Source organism: Halichoeres trimaculatus, unplaced genomic scaffold (assembly GCF_033239565.1).
Source record: "Halichoeres trimaculatus isolate MK-OKI-2021-1 unplaced genomic scaffold, fHalTri1.1 fHalTri1_scaffold_2, whole genome shotgun sequence".
Lineage (NCBI taxonomy): Eukaryota > Metazoa > Chordata > Actinopteri > Labriformes > Labridae > Halichoeres > Halichoeres trimaculatus.
In genome coordinates, this window is record NW_027437180.1 from 28708292 (window position 1) to 28734317 (window position 26026).

Genomic DNA, 26026 nt, shown 5'->3' on the forward strand with positions numbered 1-26026 from the left:
TTTCTGTTTACTTGATTGAAGGGGACTACTGTCTGTTTATCTTTTTAAAGGAATGTCTGAAACCAAAAAGGAAAAGAAACACCTGACTAAAAAATATCCTCTAAAATGCTAAATACGTTTCCAGAAAATATAAGGATGGAAGTTTTTATAACAGCCTAGATTTTCAGGGCAAGTATAATTGAAAAGTTCGCACAGTTAAAAATAGCGGAGGTAATTCAGAGTGACTCATCCATATGGCTTATACGCCCTCTAGTGCTAGTAAGGTTTCATTAATCCATTTGGATATGTACATCATTACCCATAGTCCCTCGTACATCGAGGCAGCCGTCAATAGCGCCTGAAATAAATGTAGAGACTGTTTCTACTTTGAAGACAATATTGTCTGGCCGGGACAACACATATTTAGCTCGAAAACGGGGTTTCAGTGGGAAACAGAATTAAATTGTCGTTTACATCTTGGGACACAAATTTAGTGACGGATATTTATAGACAGCTAAATACCGTGTGTCAGGTCCTCAGCCTCTGGTGTCATTGGTGAATGACCGAAGATGTCTCACAGCAGGTTGTTTGCCAGGCTGCTTTGTAAGTTTTTAAGTTAATTTCATCTTCGCTCAACTGTAATGTTGGTCAGCATAATGTATTTCTTTAAGAGGTATCCTCGTGTGTTTTGTCCCGGACATTTGCAGAGCCCCGCAGGCTCATTTAGTCCTGTACTGGCTAGCAAAGCTCCCCTTGGTTTGCTGTCAGTTAGCATTCAGGCTAGTTAGCCACGTTAGCATTCCAACCGACCCAGCTGTTAAAACTCAATGACAGTTAGCCTTTCAGGTAGCTTTTTGTGAACGCTAAGCTAAAATCTAACTTTAACCCATGCTAGCCTGCTCCATAGGAAGAGCAAGTGCAGACTGTTGACCTTGCATGTCCTGTTGACTTTAATAACCATGTTTAAACTTATTTTAAGTTGTCTTGCTTTATGACAAGTTTCAGCCTTCAATGTTTGTATGAAGCATAGACTGTAGGTATGAAAGCCAGATGAGCAGTTCCTCCCACATTTCTGCAACCTGCTTGTTAACAGAACTGCAGAAATGTGTATTACACAACTAGAAAAGCTTGTTTATAAAGGTAATATGGTAGTTTAGTAGGCACTTGTCTCTTTGCAATGACATTGTGCTCATGTGAACAACTGAACTTCGTTCAGTGTCATTGATAAGTTTTCTCTGAGTGAGGCTCTGTTAGGAGATCAAAGTTCAAAGTTCAGTCAACTGCTGCGTTACAGAAGCCTCTGTTTGGAGTGTTTGTAAGAAGGAAAGGCATGCTTCAATACGCAAGGTGTTGACCTTCACAATCTTGCAGGGGATCAGTGGTAGACATCTAGTTGTTTTGTCATCTAACCTCATCTAACCTCATCTGCCCTTTTCGGTTGGCAGTGGTAGACAGCTGCTGTTTTAAAGTTAACTTTTTCTACAAAGAAAAGGGAAAACCCTCTGAATGCAACAGATTTAAAAGAAAGGAACAACAAACCATTGTCTAAATGTCCAGGCTAAGGTGGTGATAAGATTTGAATATTAGCTAATGCTAAAAAGTCTGAGTGTTAGGTACAGTATTTAGTTTCATGTTCTGTGTTTAAACTTTGTTAATTTGCATTGACCTTATCAAATTGGTATACTGAAACTAACACCTGTGCTCAATATCACAATAAGTTATGTTATCAAAACAAAATGTGTCTAAGTCTGAACAAATATTTTTGATGCGTTTATTGGATTGCCGCTTTTATTCTTTCCTACATGACATCAGTGAAAACTTGATAATGTTAAGTGAGGTTAGGTTTTAAAACACTGGAGCCCTTTTTGGGTTTTTATTAGCTGTCTAGCAAAATTTCCATTGAGTCATTGAGTAATTGATACATTGTAAGTATTGAACAAGCTGTTTCGTTTCTTTATTTACAAGTCTTGAACTGGGTGTTTGTAATGTTATAGTCTGATGAATTTCAAGAGAGGGTATTATGCTTTCCCATATTGAAACATAGATACAAAATAACAGTGCTAGATGTTCATATTTAATATGTGGAGGTTTTTAAACTGCTACACATTCACATGTGGTTGAAATTCTTGAATCTGTCTGTAAACTGCTCACAATGGTCCGTTTTAACGATAACACGAAATCTGCTGAAATGCCATGGAGTCATGACATACAGATCTCCTATCCAGTTAATGACCCTTTTCAGGGGCATGCCTCATACGGCACTGTCTGCCCATAGCTCTACAGAGGGAATCAGATGGCTGGCCAATCAGAGAGAAGAGGGTTTGTGGATGGAAAACCTTAAAGAGGTATCAGCTAATACAAAGTGTTTCAGATAGAGGCTAAAATAAGGATCTTTCTTAAAAAACAATACAGATTTTTTTTTAACTGTGAAAAGGATGTCCTATGGATGAACCACAGGGTCAGTGCAAAGCCTTAACAACAGCACAATGCCCCTCTTTCAAAGTACTGATTTCACACTGAGTAGCAACCATCTCAAGTTTAGATATTAAACTAGCTGTTGTAAAGTTTTTGTGCTTGTTGTAATGTGAACAATGCAATTATGCATGTTTATGCTGAATATCACTAAAAACCAGTCAGTCTTAACTTTGAATCATTTTGTGCAGTATTTGTGCGGTAAAGGTTAGGTTTTTATACAACAGCTGCAGTTTTCCTCTTATCAGTTGTCTCACATTAGATGTGAAACCTGTCAGAGGATCCTCACTGGTTGTCTGTTGCTGCTTGCTGTGTTGTGTCTAAGTTGGGGATTTGAAGACAGCTTGTACTCTGCAGCTGATGGAGACAGATGTGATAAGAGCCCAGAGATTGAACTGAACCACGACATAAGCATGTGAGCCAGAAACACTGAGCTTAAAGGGTGAGAAAATTACAGAGCTGTGTGACAACTCCCTCTGAGTTTGTCCCCACAGCACTGTAGAAAAAAAATCAGTACAATGATAAACTGATGCAAGAATGTTGAGCTACAGCTTCACACAGCTGAAATATTGTCGTTACATGCATCATACAATATAACATATACGAGGCAGGCGTTTTAAAACTATAGCTCACAGGTTTTTGGAGCCTTCTAAACCAAAAAAGATAATACTTTTACTTCAAATCTTTCTCACATTTACTAGATCTGTTGTTAACTGATTAAGGGTAATTTCCCTGAGATAATTCATAAAGGTATCAGACAGTGTTATTTTCATCTACAAAAAATTGAAAATTAAAGGATTTTTTGTTGTGCTGTTTGCTGACTGATGCTACAGCCATGTTCCATGTCCATTGGATCAGTTTTAAAAGCATTCTGGGAATTAATTGTCACAGTACTAGTCTGGATGTAACATTGTTTCTGTTATTTACACACGTCCATGCTTAAGCAAACATCTCTGACTTTAAAGGTAAATATCTTGAGGACAAACTGAGAATGTTTGTAGTAACAGGTGAATTAAAAGGAGCCTTTAACAAAGCTAAACTGAACCAAACTAATTCGTAAATGGTACAAGATGGTTGCAGAGACAAAGTGCATGTGACCAAAATGCTTTATAATTCAATAATTGAATATGCAGTTTATTTTGTTTTTGTTATATAAGTTTGGAGCTGATATTGTCCCCCTTTGTTACCAGTGGGATGATTTCAGTACACAGGCTTTAAAAGTCAACATTATAAAAAGTAGTTTTTGTCACTTAAATTGAGCATGTTTGTTTGTCTTTTCAGTGCAGCAGACGGGGGTCAGGCACTGTTATACTGCAACAAGAAAAAACCTGTACATTGACAAGAACACTAAGGTCATCTGCCAAGGTTTCACAGGGAAGCAGGTTTGTACCAATCCAGTGTTACCCCTTTATTAAACAAACACACACACACATGGTTTTTGTTAAGAACCTCATATTTGAACCTGGTTCTTTGGATAATGGTTTGATTTTATTTCAATTCAGGATTGATCAATATGGGTTGATATTAAGTTAGTACCCACATTACTTATTAAAGAACCTTCTATTTTTTGTTGAACAATTTTTGCATTTTCTGGATTTGGTAAGTAAAATACTCTAAATAAATGTTGTTATTCAGAAACTCTTTGACAATTGTACAATAAAAGTAGTAGAGTGTGCTATGAGGGGATTAGCTGCCGACTCTATTTCTAGTCTTATATGACTCCTGTTATGGTTCTTGTATTGGTGTGATAAAGCATGAATCTGTTTTAGCTATAATACTGCCTCAAAGAGCTTACAACATGACTTCTTCTATCAACGTCCTATATGAACTTCTCCTGTGCCAGCTTTACCTCAAAACCTAAAACACATCCAGACATCAGGTTTAAAGCATGTAGGTTCTGACTAGGGCTGGGCGATATGGCCTAAAAATGAAATCTCCGATTTTTTCACAAAAAACTTGATTTTCGATTTTTTGATGATTTTTTTTACCTCTTGAAGAAAACAATAAGTACAAATAAAAGAGATAACTCAAAACCAGTTTTGTGTTAATTTTGTCAAAAACTTAATAAAAGTAACCTCTATTTGACTCTTGGAATTGAATTTTCAGCTTTTCTTCTGTTTCAGTAACTTTACTTTGTAGTTTTAAAGGAGGGAGACTTCTTTACGTTCACACTGAAGGCTGCACCGTTTTGTAAATTTTGAATTTAAAAATACTGCAAGGAAAAGCGTGTACAGTACTGTTTCAGTGCTCTATAGCACTGTTCTGTTCTCCCACCCCGCAGTCTACTTTCACAAATCATGACCCGTCCATGTCACCATAAGAGGGGATTTTCTTTGGTACAGTGAGGGTGTTCTGAGAAAAACCAATGTATATTTCTTTACCGTCTAAATCTCAAAATGATCAGAGTATTCCAAGAGCAGCAGTTTTTACGTTTTACAATAATATGCAGGTGAACCTAAAAGGGTCCCGGCTTTGTAAATGTTTCAGTCAAAGATCTAAACAAACTCCTGAAAAGTGACAGATAGAAAACAGAGGATTGGATGAAAGGGATTTGAACGTTTACTGACGAGAGGTCTAGTTTATATCAACCTCTTTGTGCTGTTGATACGGACTGTAAGGAACACGTCTCTGTCAAGGTGCTGGGTGTCAAAGACGCACAAGAACATTTTAATGACATTTAGGTTTCTGTTGTTTTGTTTGTGAACTGTTAAATCACGCTGCACACACATGGAGTCAGCGCTTGCTGCGGTATAAAAGGTGCACAATAGGGGGAGAAAAAATTCAAATTTTTAATTTTTTAAATCATCCACAAGGAAAAATTTGAAATAATCGATATAATCGATATATCGCCCAGTCCAAGTTCTGACTTTACTGCAATACTTGCTGCAGTCTTCATTCAAGGAGTTTCTACCTCAGTCACAGTATGGCAGCCACCATCATGCCCCCCAAAATGTCTGGCATCTTTACAATGGAAAAGATTGACTCCAGGGTTGTCTGAATGGATATTGAATTCAGAAAAAAAAACATGTATTGCAATGCATTTTGACTTTTTCACTTTTTGTTCATTTAGCCCTAAAAATATCTCATTCTTTGTGTGTCTGTCTGTAGGGGCATAAAAGAAGACATTTTAAAGCTTATCATTTCAAACTATTGTGACCAAGGCATTGTAGACCATCATTCAAGTGTTTTTTTCCTTGTATAACCCACATTCTCAAGTTTTGTCTACCAAGTCTTCAGAAGCTGTGTAAAATACAGCATCCTCCCAATGCAGACCTTGAGTTCAGTTCAAGAAATAACCTCTTTTTTTCTTAATAATGGAGACACATAATGGAACAGAGCTGTAAAGATGGTTAACATGGGACACTGTGAACACACAGTTTTGTTAGTCTCATGGTAAAATAAGAAAACTGTATTCTAGGGCTGTTTCCTTTTTTTCTGAGACAGGGCATGTAATCTACAAGAACCCCCTTTTGACTTTTCTACATGTATTTGAGAGAAAGGTCAGTGGATAGAGTAGATAAACGGGTAGAGAGATGAGGATTACATGTAACAGAGGACTGCACGTCAGAATGCAGCTTTAAGAACGATAACTATAGCCTCATTAGTATTTTTTGAAAGAAAGATTTCAAAAAGAGAACAAAAAGACTGCTCTTATTACTAATCGTCATGGTCATTTCATTACAACTGAAGTATAAACAGAAGAAAAAAATGAGTAAAACCACAAACTGAGAAAGTGTTACATTTCACTTTGGGGTTAGATGATAAAAGCTTAAAAAAGTGTTAAAAGGTAAAAGTTGGTAGAATCACAACTTTGTTTTTCATAAGCTCTAAATTCTACAACCTCTCCTTTAAAGAAAAAAAAGGTATGTTTTACGGGCACATATTTATACTTCATCTTTTATTTACCACATGCTTTTCTATCTGTCAATAATATAAACTTTTCTTGCACAGCAGTTGATCCTTCAAGTTGTTTTTTGAAAGCATGAAAAAGTGGAGGTCATTCACGATGAACCGCGTCCACTCAAGGAGAATAAAAATCTTGGCAAGCATGTTAAACAAGGCAGAAATGTGGGCTTCACAGATTTATATCCCCCTTCTGTCCTCAATGCACTTTCCATTTTTCATCCTCCAATTTCTCTTCAACATAATAAAAGGTTGTTAAATATAGTTCCAGTGAACACTCCAGATAATTAGAAAAGGATGAGAAATGAAGCAAGGGCTATTGAGTGCACATTTGGGTGTCTTTCTGGCCTGATAAGCAAGCAATTTTTCAAATTTATTGTCCCAACATTTGCGATAATAATGACTGGCAAAAACGGCAAACTTAGCAGGGTTGAGGGGTATATTTCAATTAGAAGAAAAATGCTGATTCATGGCTTCTAATTCCTGTTACAATTTTTACATGGAGGTCATTTATTTGCTCTTGTAGTTATGACCGCTGGCTGTATTATCTACATTGTTTCAGCATCTTCTGTAATAATTAACTGGCTATGGACTGATAGGATTTGTTCAGCAGAACATGAATTTACACTGCAGTGGGCCCTTGTTTTCTGGGAAAGTACATGAGATTGGGTCTGGAGATTTGAACTCCCAGAAAACATGATGTCCCCTGAGTGTTATCACTGCTTTATCTTCTTCATTTTCTTTTAAGACAGGCCTGATGGGGCTATTTGTACCAAACACAGAACATAACAAAAAACAGCTCAGGTTATATAAAGCCTCACTTGATTACAAATTTTATCTGGTACATCCTGGCACCAATGTCTAACAGCCTAGCAATCCATTTACCAAAGAAGGTCTTCAGGACCAATTATGAAGAAAAACTAAATATAATCGTTTGTATTTCACTTTATCTACTTGCAATGCTAGGCTAGATCAGGAGTTCTCAAACTTCACTATGCCAAGGCCCCCCAAACAGCCTTTGCTTCTGGCTGGGGACCCCCCTTGGAACAGACAATGCTTCAGAATATGTAAAGAAATGCCATCTTTAAGAATATATTTTCAGACCTTTATTCACATTTCAATCATTGTTACATTTTTTTAGAACAGGAAATTATCAAACAAAAGTCAGACTCACACAAGTAGGTTGTTGCAAAAGGGAGAAGGCTTTCAGGGCTCTGTCAGATACTTCTTTCTCATATGTAGTCAGGAGACAGGGGAAGAGCCTCAAAGTTCAGTGTAGTTTTTTTTTTTTTAACAGATAGATGTATAACAGGCGCAAACCGCCAGGTCGACACAGGTCTTGACATCATCATGCCGAAGTTGCAGCTGTCACACAAAGTGCGGTTGGGTACAATTGGAAACATGTGAACCTGATGATTATGGCACTTTACGTGTTGTATATTCAGGACAAATGGTTGTAAAAAAAATATTGGATTCTATTTTTTCCCTTCCCTCCAATTTTCTGAGGCACCGCTTGTTCTCCCTGGCAGCCCCCAGGGGGCCGCAGCCCCCTCTTTGAGTACCACTGGGCTAGATAACAGACAATTCAGCAATATAAGATATAAGACGATGGCACTTATCCTTTATAGTTTTATCTGAAGCTTATCAGTGTAACATATTAACCACACTGGGCAGTTGTACACGCACCAGAATCAGCATGTTGGAAAGTATTTTAAAGAATTGTGCGGGACCACTGCCCAAGGGTTTATCTTTGTTGTATTGCGACCAGATCCATCTCCACTCTGTCCGTGCTTTGTCACGGCTCCATATCTGATAGGTTTCAACTCAAGTCAATGTGTTACCTCACACTGGCTTCACTCCACTGAGTTGCTGCTGTGTGTTGGCTTCTTTAGGACAGAGATCCCTGATCAGATACACAAGACTACTATTTTTGCTGAATGCTGTAGCAACAGTGCATTAATTTTCACAGATATGACTGGGAGCTATTTTTTTACTGTGTTACAATAAAAACTATTATTATGAGTAGAGCCAGGCCAGGAATCCACTGCTTTAAGGTTTTTCAGCCCAACATGATTGAGGAGAGACTCATCATTTGAGTGGAAACTGTGGGAACTCCTCTGTCTTGTAACTCCAGCTGGTGGCTCTGTTATGTGCCTGACTGAACACGCTGCTGGTGTGATGAGAAAGCACGCAGTCAAAACAGAGCAGAGACAGAATGGACAGGGATCTGGTGTGAGTACAGTGTATGTGGAGTGTTTTCTGGCACCACTTTAGCCCAGCTGTTTGGGCAGGCACCCCAAGAGGCTACAGTAGCTGATTCCTGAAGTCATTAGATGCTCTGCCCCTCCCTCAAGTTTCCCCAGCCATTAAATGCCTAAGAAGTGCCTCCAAAACAAACAGAAAATGTAATAAAGTTTGTCAGCAAACTACATGCCTACACAAAATGACCTTTAGTGTTGTGTTGCAGTTTTGTGTTTTATGAAAAAACTATTAGTGACTTCATAATTTTGGCTGAGAAGGAAACTCCATTAAGTCTATAAAGAATGAACTAATCATAAGTTCCCTCTCTAGTGCCCAGCATACTCTCACCAGATGTACAATATGTTTGAGACATCAAAAGAAAACAAATGATAAAAGGAAAAAAAAAGATGTTAGCCTTGGATTTGCATTTCAATTATTGTGGCAATGTATTGTGTTCCTTCTTGCTACAAGGAGCTTCTTGGCTCTTGTCATGTAATCCTTGACACATCTTGAGTTTCAGATTGGATCTGTCTCTGTTTGGGTTTCAGAAAATAAGATATCTTCTTGGCTGGATAAAATAAAAAAGGAGGTTTTTTGAAGCCTACATGGGAGAAAAAAATGTGAAAGTGAAAAATGTGAAAGACATTTTTAATTGGATTTTGGGGACATTTAAAGCTTTTGATTTGTTATAAAAGGAGATCAAATTCAACACATATTAGTCATGAGCATTTCAATAGCAGAGATGTATTCATCTGTAGCTGCTTCCCTAAGAAAAACCCGACCTCACTTTTGTATCCATCCCTTTTCTCCACGGAACAAGTGATTAATCCTGGATGGCAGCATATTTCCTCCCTCCTCTCTGTCTGTAATGATCTCTTAAGGTTGATGCTGCAGAAGTGGCTGCACCCCTCTTCATCACACACTCTGCTTCCTTTTTCCTTGTAGGGGACGTTTCACAGTCAGCAGTCGATTGACTATGGCTCTCAGTTAGTGGGAGGTGTTTCACCTGGAAAGGGTGGTAAGACGCACCTCGGCCTGCCTGTCTTCAACTCGGTCAAAGAGGTATGTACGGTGGTTGGCTCATGATAAAAAATGGAAGCATGGTCCACAGTGAAGAATTACTGCAAGATTTCTTAGATATTTAAAGAAACATTAGATGGCACTATTTCACAACTTTTGGATTTTCATTTTTAATGCACCAACAATATCTTTTTTTTTTCTCTGTTCTTGCCTCAGGCAAAAGAGGGCACAGGGGCAGATGCCACTGTGATTTATGTCCCTCCCCCATTTGCGGCGGCAGCCATCATCGAGGCCATCGACGCAGAGATCCCTCTGGTGGTGTGCATCACTGAGGGCATCCCCCAGCAGGACATGGTGAGAGTCAAACATAAGCTGCTGCGCCAGGGCAAGACCCGCCTCATCGGCCCCAACTGCCCAGGAGTCATTAATGTAAGCTTACACATCAACACTTTCACCTTTCAGAGAGGCAGTTAAAGGCTAAATTATTTACTCAAGCTGTTTTCTTTATTTTGTGTCTGTGTTTACAGTATAAATTATTACAGCTCTATGGTTTGCTGGATTTTTGGGGTGTAAAAACACAATCATTTTGGGAGAGAAAACTTTAAGAAGTTCTTTTTCCTCATGGGGATATGAACAGTGAATATTCATTGAATTTGTTATGGTTTATTTGAAGTGAGCTCATGGTGTAGGGAAGAAAGCTGAATAATGGATTACTGCACTCCATAAAGGAGCGCCTCGCTGCAGTTTAAAGACTCATACACTGGATTCAGGTTCATCAGGGGAACAAGTGATAGAAAATGTCGATTGATACAAAGCAGAATCATTTGCATGAATCATGTTGATGTAATAAAACTGAATTTAAAAACACAATGTTTTTGCAGCCTGGTGAATGTAAGATTGGGATCATGCCCGGGCACATTCACAAGAAAGGAAGAATTGGTAAGATTTTCTTCTTTGAAGATTTTATATTATTGCTTTGTTTTCTGTTTGTGTCCATAAAATGAAAGTCACCTGATGACTTCTCAAAAATAATGCAGTACTGATTGAAGTGGAATGGAACAGAAGAAAAACTTTGTTCTCCCATCTGTCATAGATAAAACTTTTATACTGCACTCACTTTAAATCCGTGATTGAGTTTCTGCTGCTGACAGCTTGATCAGAAACCTGAGCTGCTGTTGACCAGCGAACCTTTAAGAAAGTCTTTTTTTAAACGTACATCCACTGTCATCATTCTTAGAGCATGCACCAAACAGCTGTTCCAGTCCTGTTCGGTGAAATGATCTCATTTGTTTATGCTGTCAGGATGAAACGGCTCAGTTTGAGTTTTGGGACAAACAGCTGCATTGTTTATTGTTTTATGACCCTTGTGTGACACCCGGTGTTTGGTTTATAATTTAGCAAAACAGTGCCACTTAAAATTGTTATCACAACTTTCCTTTAGGCATTGTGTCCAGATCGGGGACCCTGACATATGAAGCTGTACACCAAACTACACAAGTCGGGCTCGGCCAGTCACTCTGCGTAGGTGAGTTCACAAATCTATCAAATCAATCAAATCTATTCTGATGTTGCTCTGAAAAAGATTGAAAATAAAGAAATGAAAGTTTAGACATTTAATAAAATGTGACTGCTTTAATACTTTTGTCTTCAACTCTTGTACAAGAGGATATAAAAAAAAACTCCTTTGACTCCAGAGAAATGGTTCGTGATGAGTTCAGCTCATCAGAAGTTTTGTGTTTGAAGAAGCACTCACCAAATTTGCCAGCTATTCTGTCCTATTAGAGCCCTAAATTTGCAGCCGTCCTCTAACGATACCTAGAGGTTAAAAAGGCTGATCGAGAGGCTCAGGTAAAAGTGGGAACCTTGTACACCTTCAAATCACTTTATCTTGAAAGTCTTAGTCTTCTTCAATAAATGAGCTGGGACAAACTTTTGTAAAGATGTAAGTAATCTGGAAAAAAACGCAGACTTTGTATGAGGCAATTCAACTCAGTCTTTTTTTTGTTCAATACAGACTCTTGAACATTACCTAAGGAAACTTTAACTGTGAGTGTCAGTATGAACAATCCATGCTAAGTGACAAGCTTTAAAGTTTAAAGTGGTTTAAAATGTTTTTAGACAAGGCTCTGCATGAATTCCAAGTACTTCACTGATTTCTGTCATATTCAAAAGCCTGATGTTTTGTTCTCACATTTCTTTTTCTTCTTCTTAATTCTTTATCAGCCTTTTTTTCTCTTATTCACTGATATCAATGTTATTTCGACTTTGTTTGAAACTGCAGCTTACTTAACTGAACTGAATTTATAGTATGCCGCCCCTGTTCCTTTGATTAAAATGTTCTTTGAGAGCTCCGCTCAATCCTGTTTTCTGGTCTCTTGATGCAGCTTTACATGCTTAGAAGGTTTGTTTGTAATTTCAACACACCATTTAGACACACTGCAAATAAAAGATTAAGTATTTAAGAAAAGAACTAATTCTTTTGGCTGACTTATTTGCCACCAGAAAATCGATATTAAAGGCCTGGTTGGACACTGGAATTAACTGAAAACAACTTGGCTTCATTATTATTTAGACGTTTTAATTATAGGGTGTCCTCCAGCCAGACTTCATAAAGCCAGTGCAGCAACAGTATTAAATATTGTAAAGTTCATTAAGAAGGTTTATTGGTGGCTCTGCTTCAGACTTCTTAAGTCTGAGTATGACCTACAGGCTACAGCAAATTACTGCTGCTTCAATATTTAAAATCAGTGTCACCCGTGTTGCTGTTAATGTGCTCCTCTGATTATTATTCATGTAATTCTTTTCTTGGTGTGTCCAGGTTTTTTAATCCAACCGATGTTCATTTTGGTGCAATTTTGTCTTTGAAGTTGTGTCCTGTGCGTGCTTACTTTTACTGTGGTGTCATTTTCAGTGGCAATTAACTGTTCTTGAAATAAGTTTTGGTCCTTTTCAAAGCTCTGGGTCCTGAGTATTAAAGGAAAAGTATAATTAAACTACCTCACAGGGAACATGGTAAATGAAGGTGGTTATGCCATTAAACAAACTTTAAAGTGACTTTGACTTTTCTCATCTCGGCCCATTATTTTTACAAATGTTTCTTTATTCACTGTATCTTTGGCAAGCTTTCAATCCTGCTGCTTTTCCCCTAGCACATCACAGCTGTAATCAACCAAAGCTATAAAAATCATACTTTTTTGAGAACTTTTGAAGAAACTCCTACCCATATGTGAGGGGATGTCATAATGCAGCTTTCTTAAACTTTACTGAGCATTTTAGCAGCTTTGGATCCACAGCCCACAACTTCACGGTTTTACTCGCTTTCACTGCTGGCAAAGTTACTTCAAGGTACAACAGGGTACAGTTAAACACTCTATAAAGCTTGTTCAGTAAATGCTGACCTTGTTTGGCCCTTGTCTTGAAACCAGTTTTTCACGTGTGCCCTCTCTTCTGTGATTAAGTTTGACGCCCCTGTGTCAGGGCATTAGGTGCTAACTCAAGGAGTTAGTGAACACATATACAGAGCTAAAGGTAGATAACATTTTTCCAGATAAACTGATTAATAAAACTATTGTTGCACATCAGTGAGAAAAGGGAACAGGTGACAGTCAGTAAGACGTTCCCCTGGAAACTTAAGATATTCAAACAAATCGGTGATAATAACTAAGTCAAAAAAGTTTGTTAGTGTTTGAAAAAGATATTAAGTATCTCTTAGCAAGTTTTTGAAAATGCTGAAGATTGTGTGGCATCAGGACCCAGCTCAAGGCCACAAGAGTTTTAAATCTATCAGTAAACAGGATTTCAAGTTGTGATATTAAATAGGCCAGAAATTTTTATACGTCTCTTTTCAGCCAACAAAATTTCTCATTATCAGGTCAAATGGTCCTAACAGTGCACAACTATTTACAATCCCACTGATCAGCTTTTGTCAAGACGAGGCCCACCTCTGCTTTATATTCTTCACCACATCCATTTGATCCTCAGATCCCCAGGACTTATCATTTGAGAGTTTTGAGCACACAACACGTGTTTGCTTTGTCTTCTGTAAGGTATTGGCGGGGATCCATTCAACGGCACCAACTTCATAGACTGTCTGGAGGTGTTCCTAAAGGACCCTAAGACCGAGGGCATCATCCTTATTGGAGAAATCGGAGGCAACGCCGAGGAAAACGCAGCAGAGTACCTCAAAGAACACAACTCTGTAAGGAAATGACACTCAATGCACACATCATTTTCCCTCCCTGTCCTTGGAAATTCTTCCTGCGTCAGTGCTCCACGTCAGCAGATGTGTTTGTCACATCAGATACTTCTTTTCAGGATTATCTGTTGACCTTTCAGATCAGCAGCAAACTATGAGAAGGATCATGCCTGTAGAACAAGGTAGAAATGTGAAAGTGTTTTTTTTATGATCTCAGCCTCAGGCTTTCTCTCTTAGTTTACTCTACTGGTGTGATGGAGACAAAGCATGGCAGATGGCAGAAAGTGATGATTCACCGAGCATGTTCCAGAAATCTGCCATTCTTATGAGCAGTGAACCTTTAGCAGTGCCCACATGTGACAGATAGCAGTGAGGTGATGATCAGCTCATGCACTGACATCTTCACAAAGTCTGTTTCAAGCCTTTTTTTTAATTCTGCGTCTTGCAGATGATTTTTAATTTTTCAGTGTGAATGTGTTGTTTCTATGTGTGTATTTGTGAGTGCCTTTGGTGCTTTTGAGCTGAGGATTGGACTCGATTTGCCCTCGGCTCCTCTAATGCATGCAAATCTCCCGCTAGTGTCTCAGGAGAATAACTTTTCTCACTCAACAAATAAAGTTCCAGCACCAACACCACCACATGCCACCCACTCAATCTCTTCCCCAACAACCCAATCACCCAGAGTGTTGACAGCGAGGGACAGTTCAAATGAAACATGCACAAAAACGTCCACCGTGGGTGTAAGTTGCAGATCTCCGGTGGAAAGTTGATTGTGCAGAATATTGTACAGTAAAATAGTGTGCCATTTTTAGAATTCTGAGGACAGTGTTTTTACTTTTGGAGCAAACTTAACTTTACTTGATTTGAATAAATTTGAATTCGCAGCACTTTTACACTAACCCAGGGCAGCTCCCTTATGTGAGTTCATATGAATGCAAAGCACAGTCTTACCGCAGAGGAGCAGCAGGTGAGCTCAGCCGAATTATATACAAGCTGCAAATATTGAAAGCCTAAACTTGATGCTAAAATCGTTCTTTATCTATCAGAGAGAGTATGGTCATGCCCACGATCAGAGAATTTTCAAACATCAAACATGTTTCCCCAACATCACCACTTATTTTCAGACTGGCTCTGTTTAAAAATGTTGTACGCACTCTAAAGTTTATTAATCAAAATGATCAATTCTTCTAATCTCTTTGAATTTTCTATTCTTAAAGGAATATCCGCAATCCCGAAACAGATTACTGGGTCTCTCAACTTGATTTAAGCATCATAAATCTAGTTTTCTGGATGTAAAATATCTGGAATAAGGTGTGAACAAAGTTGAACTTCCAATAACCAACAGTTGCTGTTTTTTTTTTTTATCATTTGGGGTTAAATGTCACACCTTTCAGACATGACTGCACAACATCCAAACCTGCTGAAAATGCATCAGTGAAGCAGATCAATCATTCCTTACTGCAGGGGTGTCAGAGTTGATTTAGTCCAGGGACCACATACAGCACAATTTGCTCTTACAGGGCCAAGATCACAGCATGATGGCCTATAAATAACAAGCCTCCATTTTTTTCTTTTTAAGATGCAAAAAAATTCAAGTATAATCTGAAAATGTTCACATTAGTTGAACTATATTTCTACTTAACATGAACAACCTCAAATTTCTGTACTTTTTTGTAAATAAGCTGTTCTTCTCTGTAATTATATACCCTGGAAAGTCATGCAGCTGACTGGATTAGCATTTCTAAGGGCAGTTTGGCCATAGGCCATATGTTTGACAACCCTGCTTTACTGATTGTTTTGAACAAAATGAAACAAAGTAAATTCTCTGACTTTACTTTCCTAACATGCTCAGAAATTTTGTTCAAAGTGTGAAAATTAAAATCCTTAATCCAGGCTAGAATTATCACCAGGTTTTTGCCTTTGATAATCCTAACAATTTACACCCCACATTCATTTTCAAGTCCCATGCAGGCTTCATTTTATCAAGGCCTCAAGACAAACCTGCTCAAAAATGTGCAGCCAATAAGGGCAACAAACTTGTTTCCAGTTGCTTCAGACTTTAAGGCTTGGTAACCATAAACCAATCATACAGCAGTTAAACTTAAAGGTCCCATATCATGCTCCTTTTCTGCAGTTTAATATGGATCATTGGTGTCTTCATGAAATGGTAGTAACATTTTTTGGTCCAAAAAGCCAATAAATCAAGCACAGCAGCATTGTTTCCAGGCTCTCATAGCCCCTCTGTTCAGAACGGTCTGATTTAGTGGGCGTGACCTTCATGAGTAAATGAGCCACCGCTGATACCGCCCCACTGTTCAGCGTCACTGAGAGCGGCGCCACAAGCTCCGAGTGCACAATGTTTCGAAAACAGCGAAGCTCATTTACCGTAACTTTACAGGCTAGAACAGGCTAACCGCAGCTAAAGTTAGCATCCTGAAGCTAACACAGAGACAGGTGGGGACACTGAGGAAAAGCTTTTACATCTGCTCCACAGCACACAGCATTTATCTGCTCTGGTGGACCAATCAGGTCAGACTTGCTCCTGATTGGTCAAAAAAGAGAATCGCTGGCGTCGGCAAACCCCAGAAATTGTCAGGATTTAACAATCGCAAGCACTACTAAGTACAGGTTTTGTCATTAAATCTCACATTTTGTGGGCTGGGAGGAAAGCCAAAAACCCACAAATTTCACTTAAAGACTTAATTAAGTGATTGTTGCATAATATGGGACCTTTAACTCAAACATTTTTGCTAATTCATAATGTAGCAATTAACACATTCCTTATGTGTTGCTGTAGAAGATTAAGAAGCAGCTATCTTAGATAAAAGCATCATTAAAATAAGAGTTGTCTAAACAAAAAGGTGATGAAATGCATCTTTTAGAGGGAATAAACGGAAATAAATCCAAGTTTTTCCAGAACTGTCAGCTGTACAAACGTCTATCCTCTTTAAACTAGTTTAGAGTTCAGGCAGTGGACAGAAAAACCTAGAAAATAAACTAATTTAGTCTGAATATTGTGTGTTCTTGTAGTACCCTCTCAGTCATAGAAAGAAGTCATTTGAGAAAATAGTTTGTTGTTGTTTTGGGACACTGCGTTTCACATTAAGGTGACAAATTTACATTAAGTACAAACTGCTCAGTGAAAATAGGGTCCAGAGTCATGATTGATTCGAGTCATGCAACATTAAATATATTGAGCTCCCACTTCAGAAACACACATTACACCAGAAGGTGAAGAAGTATTGATTTCTGCATGCAGCAGTGTTACAGTTGAGTTACTGCTGACGTTTTATCTACAGGTGCCTTAATTCTGTAAAATTCAAGAGAAAATCTTTATACTTCCCTCTCGGTTCTGCTGTCAGATTTTATGATGCAGGGCATATTTCAGGGTTCTGTCTTCATCAGTGTCTGCGATGCTTGCCAGCGTCGTATAGTTTAAAAGTCACCTGTATCAAAGGTCTGCCTATCATCGCCTCGCAGGCTTTCTGAAGTCAGAAATAGGCTTACGCAGAATAACCATATTACACTTTGCTTCATGCATATCAAGTAGGTCGGAGAATTTGGCAACTGAGCTACCGTAGGGGGTAAGTGATTTGTTTCTGTATTTCAGCACCAACTCGCCCAGGTTGAGCTCAGTGAAACTCCTTCTAATTCTCAGGAAACACAGAAAACCACGACAGATTGAAGGAGGAGTTTGTTGGCTTCACACATGCCAACTTTATTCATACCTGTCATGTTCAAAGGGGCAAAAAGCTGCCTCAATTCGGCCTCTTAAGCTCCTTTAATACAGTTGCCCACCTTGGAGCTGGCTGCTGTGTGTTTATACAACAAAGCTTTCCTCCAGTCATGTTGGCACTCAGCGCTGTGGGATCTACCCTATTGGTCTCGTAATTAAGGTAATATATCTGAACTGCTAACAGCAGAAGACAAAATGTAGGAGAAGTGAGTGATAGTATGACTCTCCTCCCTGTATGCATTGTTAGCACTTAGTATCAAGGGAGGCAGGGATTAATAGAGTAATTAAACCCCTTTCGTTTGAGGTAGATTTAAGACTTGATTCACATGAGGATGGTTTGTTTATTCACGACGTGATCAGACTTCTCAATACTGAACAGGGCTCTACTGCTAATTTGTTCTGTGCTTACATTTCTGAACACGCTGCACAGATGCTTGTAACATATTTGAAGGACTTAAAAGTGATATCCTTTTCCTCTCTCTTCCTCATTTTGACATTAACTGCGTTAAGTGTTAATGTCTCATTAGCAGAGCATTTCTAGCCAAGGTCCTCTACATTTCCCTGACTGATATACATCCTGCTGGTCTTAATTATTAAAAGTCATCTCAGTTTATATGAGCCGCTGCCATCTTGTTCCTGCCAGTGTCAGGACTGAATTTTGAGCTGAAATGGTAGGAGAAGTGGGTGTCTTTGAAGGTCCTCACTGCATTGCCTCAGCTGTTGAAAACGCCAAATTTATTATGTGAAAACTGTCTCCCAGATGAGCCACTGCCTTTGTTGAACACCAAGGATTCATTGTGTGTGTCTGTGGTTGTGTGTGTGTGAGTACGTGCACAAAGCTGTCGTCTACAATTAGGTTGTTATTACTAAGTATGAAATATTAGCTGTTTAGACGCACACACACACACACACACACACACACACACACACACACACACACACACACACACACACACACACACACACACACACACACAGTGTGTCCCCCGTGCTGGTGTTGTGATGTTATTGCTGAAGATGAAATATTAGCTCTCTTCACCTTGGAAATGATCTTAACTGTTGAACGTAACATCCATCAATGAGCAAGCAGCACAGACAGGCGCTGGGCTAATCAGTGACTGCATGACTAATTACCATCTCAGAAATGAGATGATATGAAATGGCAGGAGTCTGAGCCCCTATCTGGTCATACACCAACCCATGCAATTAAATGGCTTGATTGACCCTTTGTTTTAATAATGCTGGCTGAGACAGTGATGGCTGCTTAGACAAGCCTGTTACCATGGGGGCTTTGTAATTGGAAGAGATTGGGTGTTTAATATCTAATGAACGAATAAAATGTAGGTGCAGAAAACTAATTCTCTCTTTCAATCCCCACCTTGTGTTGCCCCCTTTCTTCATACATATTATCTGCTTTGTTGCGTTGTCAACACTCCTCTGCACTCTCCCCTTGGGCTTCTTCTTTTTTTCTGTGCTTTTTCACCTTATTGTACGCTCATGATTTTCTTGTACTCCCTCCCCCGTGTCCAGGGTGCCAAAGCAAAGCCCGTGGTGTCCTTCATCGCAGGGCTGACCGCTCCTCCAGGACGCAGAATGGGCCACGCCGGCGCCATCATTGCTGGTGGAAAAGGCGGCGCCAAAGAGAAGATTGCAGCCCTTCAGTCAGCTGGAGTTGTAGTCAGCATGTCCCCTGCACAGCTGGGCAGCACCATTTTCAAGGTGAGGACTTAGTTCCCGCAGGACATGATTGTACATAATCAGTAAACACGTCGGAAAGGTAACACTGCCCAAAGACTACATTTATTTTTCAAAACTCACAGTTTCAAACTTACACTTGATGTTGAATAGAGGACTTTACATTTGAGACTTGTCAACATTGATCTTTTGAACACAACATTTTGAGAACATTAATATTGATTTGGAACAGCAAGAGAACAGGACAGGACATTGCGCAAGATCAAGTTCAAGGTTCTCTAAAAGTTTTTAAAGCATCAGTAGTCATTCAAGTTACGATCAATAGTACTACTTAATAATACTTAAGACATTTCCTTCAGTCAATAAACATTCCAGTTGTGTTTTTCTTATATCATTTTCCTGTTAGGTCTTTTAATGATGAAATTAAATAATGTTGCTTGTCCAAATTGTTTAACTCAGAAGTAATTTATCCATCTTACCAAAAAAAAGAAACACTCTATTTACTTATTTCTTTTTGGGCTGTTATCAGTTAGATAAGGCAAAAACAGACAGACAGTGAGGAGAGATTAGGAGATGATGAGCAGCACTGGGAACTGGACCGAAGTGCCGCTGCTCCAAGGACCCTGGCATCTGTATTTAGGTGCTTTTTGACCAGAACTTACCACTTTTCCAGAGACTAATTGGTTCATTTAAACAATTTAATACATTTCCCAAATAAAAGTAATTGCATCACTCTGCCAGACCAGCAGAGGGCACTAAGACAACAATAAGTCCATTCAGCAAAGATGGCATTGTACCAGGCAACAGACAAGCTGGCATTGAAATGTACACTATTGGAGTTAGCATGTTAGCTTGGAGGATTTGCAGCCTGTGCTCATTTTGATTGTGCTTCATTGCACTGCAGATTGCTTTGTTGAAACAGGGCTTGAAGGTAAGCACTAGTCACAAAGCTGTTTCAAAATACAAATTGAGCTAAAGCATGAAGAAGTTGACTGGTGTTACAGTTGAATGAGTGACCCTTGTTAACTAAAGACTTGTGCCTGAACCACACGTATATGGATATATTCCTAAACGCACATTTTTCTGTCTGATTGGGCTTCTCAACCACACAAACACGGTGATTTCACCCACATAAACGGAGATTTTTAAAACGGATGAAATAGCGAAGACATAAAAAAGTATCCGGTTGAGTGGATCCGTGTAGCGGTGTTAAACGGAGCTGGTGTGGATGCAATGACGTCAAGCGTCTAACAAGTCACTGTGTTTGACTGCGCATGCTCCTAACGTTCTTCTTCTATGGTTTTCATATTTTGCTAACCTGCCACTTATCGGCCAGGCATGGCATTGTAGGCTTCAGAGGCGATCGTTTTCAGTTTGGCCTCTTCGTATGGACAGAGATATTTCTGTGGTGTGGACGGAGATTTTTTTTAAACAAGGACAAAGATATCCGATCAAAAAAATATCCATATACGTGTGGTTCAGGCCTTAAAGACCAGCCCCCCACAGGCCAAACTGTTTCAAACCCAGAACTAAATTTAAGCTCAAGTACCTGCTGTTAAAAAACAGGGTCCTCAAAGAGTCCCTAGTTCCTGGTGAAAGTTCCTGTGGTGGAAAATGACCCAAATGAGGCATAATTCAAGTGAATCTTCAGACATTTTTTTTTAAAACCATTTTTTTCTTTACCTTTTGAGAACATTAATACACTAAAAATTGCCCATTAGCATGAGTACATTCTCCTAATGTTCTCTTAATTAATATGTAAACAAAAGATCAATACGGAGTAGACTTTTCCCTTGTTTATATTTTTCATAGTTCAGCAGTCATCTTTTCTGTCTGTGATTCCCATTTCTTCTCTTGAACCTGGTTTTAGTCTTCAAAAAACATAGTTAAAATATATTTTCAGATTTAATTAGAAGAAAAACATTTGAAATCTCAATTAATCTGATGACATGGCATAAAGGATAAGTATATTAATACAGAGGTCACTGTTTTTAAAAGATGAGCATCAATAAGCTTAAGTAGAGCTGACATTCAGCAAAGGTAAGCGTAGAACCATTTCATTCTTATTTTTTCAATTTAATTAATTTTTGCAGGTAGCGCTTGGGCTGGGCTAACTATTTTTTTATTCTAACAGATTTTTAGATTCCCAAGATGATCATCAAGATTATAAAATTACTCTGCCCTCCTTGTTGCACTTGTTCGTCCATTGTGGCTTTACTCCTCCCTAAAACAGCTCTCATCACACATTATATTGAGAGTCTGGAGCTGAGGAGCCACAGCAGGACTGGCAGTCTGGCATTGTGAGCAGTTTCCGGGTGGGCTGACACACGTAGGAGCTGGTAGGCTATAATACATCATCATCAGGAGCACAGATCGAAGTGCAATAAAGTTTAGGAGTCTGTAGAAGCTGCAGATGCTGCACAATGTGTTAAGTGGGGGATGCTGCACTGCCAACATGTTGTTGTGCTCCAGCAGAATCAACCACCATGTAGCTACAGGTGGAGGGAGGAGGGAGAGGCTGTCCTGCTAACCTGCCTTCATGGGCTAACAGTTGCTGTGCTGGACAGTGTGACAGAGGTCTGCATAAGTCATGGTAAAGCAGAGATGAAGGCTTAAAAAAGGCTGAATTTCTGAGGTTCAATATGCAGCCTGTGATCAAATTTAAGTGAAAGAAGAGCTCAGATTTTTTACTTTATAGTAAAACAGTTTAAAAACATTACAAAAATTTTAGTCTTATATTCTGTTCCATCTTAAAAAAAAAATAAGAAAACATTCCTGAAGCAGAGTACTGATGCAGTAAATGGTCCCTGACAGCACAATTATAAATGGCATTCAGTGTCACCATTACTGCTGTATTAATCCACTTAGTTTGAAAAGCAGCGAGCTGAAGAGGAACACTGAAGTGATCATCATATGTCTATTTACTAATTTATTTTCATATTTTTGTTATTTTAGAATTTAAAAGTGGTAAAAAGATTGTTTCAGTTCAGGAAATGCATGTGATGCAGATGTTATCAAACCAGCGAGTAGAAAGTATTAAATGTGATTTTATTATTAATCAACAAATCTGATTTCTACTGTATTCCAGCAGCCTTCAGTGGCCCTTAATGTGCGAGTGTTTACTGGGCAGTTGACTTTATTTTTTATCTCACAGTAGCAAGGTTGAGATTGAACTTTTAATACACCATAAAGAAAGGCAGAAGACAAGGGCAAGAATGAATAAACATGTGTTGGCAGTAGCTGAGTCGGCAACACTACCCCTTTATTCCAATTTATCTCTGGGGATGCACTGTTAACAAGATGTATAAAAAGTGAAAGAATGTATTACGCCCATTCATCATCTTATATTTTCATTACCACTTCTGGCACTACTGCGTGCCGACATAGATTTACACTCTTTGTTCTCCACAAAGTTTAATTCATAATCATTGTGTGTAATGATGAAAAACGTGCAATGTGGTTGTTCATTTTGCCGCACACAATGTTCATACATCTCTGTTAATTTTAGCAGGCGCTGTAATCGAAGTAATAACATGTTAGAGAAGTGGTTTGACATGAATGCTGGGTGTGTGTCCTCTAGCTTCTGGGTGTTAAAAATCAGGGAAGGATGCTACATAGGTCACTTGTTTCCCTAAGAGAGATTATTATCCACTGATGCAGTGTTGGTGTGAAAACATTATTGGCTTATAAATAACTTTGTGTGTTACATTTGTTTACTTGGTGTTTGCGATGTTCATCTTTCTGCAAAATGGCAAGTTTGTGCGTCATCAAATGTATAATTAGACCTAAAAGGCGCATGTTGTATTTCAGGATGTTTCCAGTCAATTAAATGTTAAAGCCAGACAGTCGGAAAGCTCTTACCTTTGAGTGGAACATCATCGACTTCAACAAACACTGCTGAAAAAGCTTTTGTCCTCAAAGTTACGTAAGCACATCCTGGCACTGCATTGTATTCATCATAATAATGGTTACAGATGCACACTGCCAACTCAGGTCAAGTGTAAACAGGATGCAGCATGCTAGTGTTCCTATAAGGTGCCAGTGTTAAAATAATAACGTCTCACTTCAAGATATTTGACAATTTAGTGCAGCAAAAAAGGCAAAATGATGAAATGCCTCAGGTGTACTTTTTGTTTTTTAATCAAAACACAGCACTGTCCCACGCACGTCTGCTAGACAGGCGCTTAGGAAAGTGATGTAATTCAGAGGAAGTAGTTGAATTCACACTGTCACAGCTCTGAGTTTATTAAAAGGAGAAGTTTTAGTCCTAAGGAGATGCAAACAGTGAAAACAATATATATTTACAACAGGAAAGACAGAAAGACAAAAATATATAACTTAGAGGAGAAAGATAACCTGTCCTTGATAAATAGTTGGTATCAGGACATGTGTTATTTTTTAATCATCTGAATACATCTTTAGCCTTCTGGCTTATTCATACTTTTAGTTTAAAAAGCTGTTGATTAATTGTTAAATATTGACTTTGTTTAGGCTCAAGTATGTTGGCTTAATAACCGAAGCTACACATCCAAGCATGTATAGCCTAACACATGAGCAATGAGTTGGTTTTCAGAACACATAAAATAACAAATGTATACAAGAGAGTGGAATATAAGACAATAAGTGGGAATGAGAATTTTGATTGCACAAAAAGAGTGGGTTTGGTATGAAATATGAACATTTTCTGAAAAGAAGTCATGTTTTAAGCCCCTCCCACTTTAGAGCAGAAACATAATAACCAGAAAGATGTTTATGATGAAAAGTCAAATCAGAGGCTTAAATATTTGATCCAGAGTTTCTTCAGTGACATTGCAATGACTTTCGTGTCACTGGAGTAAAGACAGCATATCAGAAAACTTGTCTTTATCTAAAAAAAGCTCCACATCCATGTGCAAGGTTGAGTAATTACGACCTTTTACTTGTTTACAAAATATCTGAGGCTCATAACCGCAGCAGCTGATAGTATTATTCCTACCTGCTCAATATTCTTGGTGCAGCAGGCATGTTCATATATTCAGACGTGTCTGGACAAACAGAACGATAAGTTTTGTTTGTGTAATACATTCATATCTCACAACATGAAGGCAATATGCACACACACCATATTTACACCACCGCATTCCAATCTTCATGTGTGTCAAGGCAGTTGTCGCCAGCAAGTAAATGTGTTGCTTTTCTCTGTCGTCTTGTTGTTTTTCGTTTTCTTCTGCTTGGTATTTTCACCCATCTCCATTTGAGTGGCAACCTCTACTTTCCCCCACCCCCCTCCTTGTCTTGTCAGGAGTATGAGTCTGTCTCACAGGCAAAATAAGCGTCTCTTTTCCCCCTTCTCTGTCACCGAAAACTCTGCTTTTACCTTTTGTGTCATGATTTCTGTCTAGCCTTGAGTTACTCTGCTGCCCTGGACCAACAAAGCATCTGCCTGTCTGCTCATTTCACACATAACCTCCTCATCCTTTTGCCTTGCCACTCTTCCTGTCCCATTACTTTCCTTGTGTCCTTATTTTCTTGAAAGCTTTTCCCTAAATACTGAACCCTGTGACTTTTGCCCCTCCTTTTATGTAAAGCAAAAAAAAACAAAAATCTAGTGACCAAGGCCTAAGCTGCCCACCCAAACAACTCCTCAATCACGGTGTCCTTCACAGAAAGCTGAGGTTAGAGAGGCTGGGTCTAAAACGTTTCACTAACATGAAAATGTTTCCTCCTCAAGGTGGCAGTAGACCTTCAGAGATCCACAGAGAGCAGAGGAATGAGCCGACATGTGCTCCTGTGTTTGTGTGTTCTGTAGACCTGATAAATGGCATTTGCATTAAGTTACTTTCCCCCTGTGAAACAGAAAACTCCAGGGGAACAACGTCTTCTATCATATTTTCCAAATTGAAAATGTAAATAGCTCCAGCGTTTTTAAATTGCGATCATAATGCTTTTTCATTTTTGGTCACATGGTTGGACTGTGCTGAAAAACAGCAACCATAACCTCACATAAAACACATTTTTTTTAAATGTCTAGTCTCCATCAGTCACAAGAAGTGAGTTGTTTTAATGTTGACAAGTGGAACTTACTGTCACGTAGAGCGCTACATGATTTGCACTCTCTAAGAAAAAACAACAGGCACTCTCCCGATGCTCTGGCTGCCTCTGTTTTTTTCCCCCGCCTCAACAGCAGATCTGATGCAGGGGATCAAAAAACAGAGCCGTGTGAATTCTGCATGAATAAATCATTCACTTCTGTCTATCTTCACTTCACGTGATGTCTCTTCTCCTCTCTTTTTTGTCCATCTCTTTAGGAATTTGAGAAAAGGAAGATGTTGTAAATTGTGCAAGAAAGCGACTCCACCTTTTACCCATCCTGTCCTGAAAATTGAGATGAACAGTCGGATTCTGGAGGTGGATCTGCCCCGTGGTAGCCGTGCACCCTGATTATTTCATCCATGATGCGCACACGCAGTGTTTATATTGTAATTTCTGCCATGAACTTGTACCTTGCACACAACAAAATAATAAAACATAGTGTCTTAATGGAATTCTAAAAAACTCATTGTAAGCAGTGTAAAAGCTTTATAGATGTTAAACTCCCTCCACACACACACAATGTCGGCAGCTGAGGGAAGGATGCCATGGTAACCTTGGTGATCTGTTTGGTTCTGTTATTCTCCTCTTGCTGTAATCCATTACTCATTTCACTGGCTGTCCACCTGAATAAGAAATATTTCTCATATCACTTTCCTGCTGTGGTGGTTTATGCTTTCATCACGCACTCACACGTAGTCTCATTATAAGATGAA

General features: G+C 38.9%; 1 protein-coding gene across 1 annotated transcript; it reads left to right on the forward strand.

Annotated features, from left to right (window-relative positions):
• The first annotated feature begins 384 nt into the window (after positions 1 to 384).
• suclg1 (succinate-CoA ligase GDP/ADP-forming subunit alph) lies at positions 385 to 25765 on the forward strand. The gene is made up of 9 exons (XM_074665458.1): positions 385 to 582; positions 3733 to 3833; positions 9541 to 9657; positions 9832 to 10044; positions 10497 to 10554; positions 11057 to 11140; positions 13662 to 13813; positions 19077 to 19265; positions 25529 to 25765. The coding sequence occupies exons 1-9, from the start codon at positions 549 to 551 to the stop codon at positions 25553 to 25555; spliced, it is 975 nt and encodes a 324-aa protein (XP_074521559.1). The 5' UTR covers positions 385 to 548; the 3' UTR covers positions 25556 to 25765.
• Positions 25766 to 26026: the final 261 nt, after the last annotated feature.

Excerpts from the sequence above, each read along its gene's own strand:
- suclg1 (XM_074665458.1), top strand. The coding sequence starts at position 549 with ATGTCTCACAGCAGGTTGTTTGCCAGGCTGCTTT. Across the intron at positions 9,658-9,831 it reads TCTTCAACTCGGTCAAAGAG|GCAAAAGAGGGCACAGGGGC; the intron begins GTATGTACGGTG and ends TTCTTGCCTCAG. Across the intron at positions 11,141-13,661 it reads CGGCCAGTCACTCTGCGTAG|GTATTGGCGGGGATCCATTC; the intron begins GTGAGTTCACAA and ends GTCTTCTGTAAG.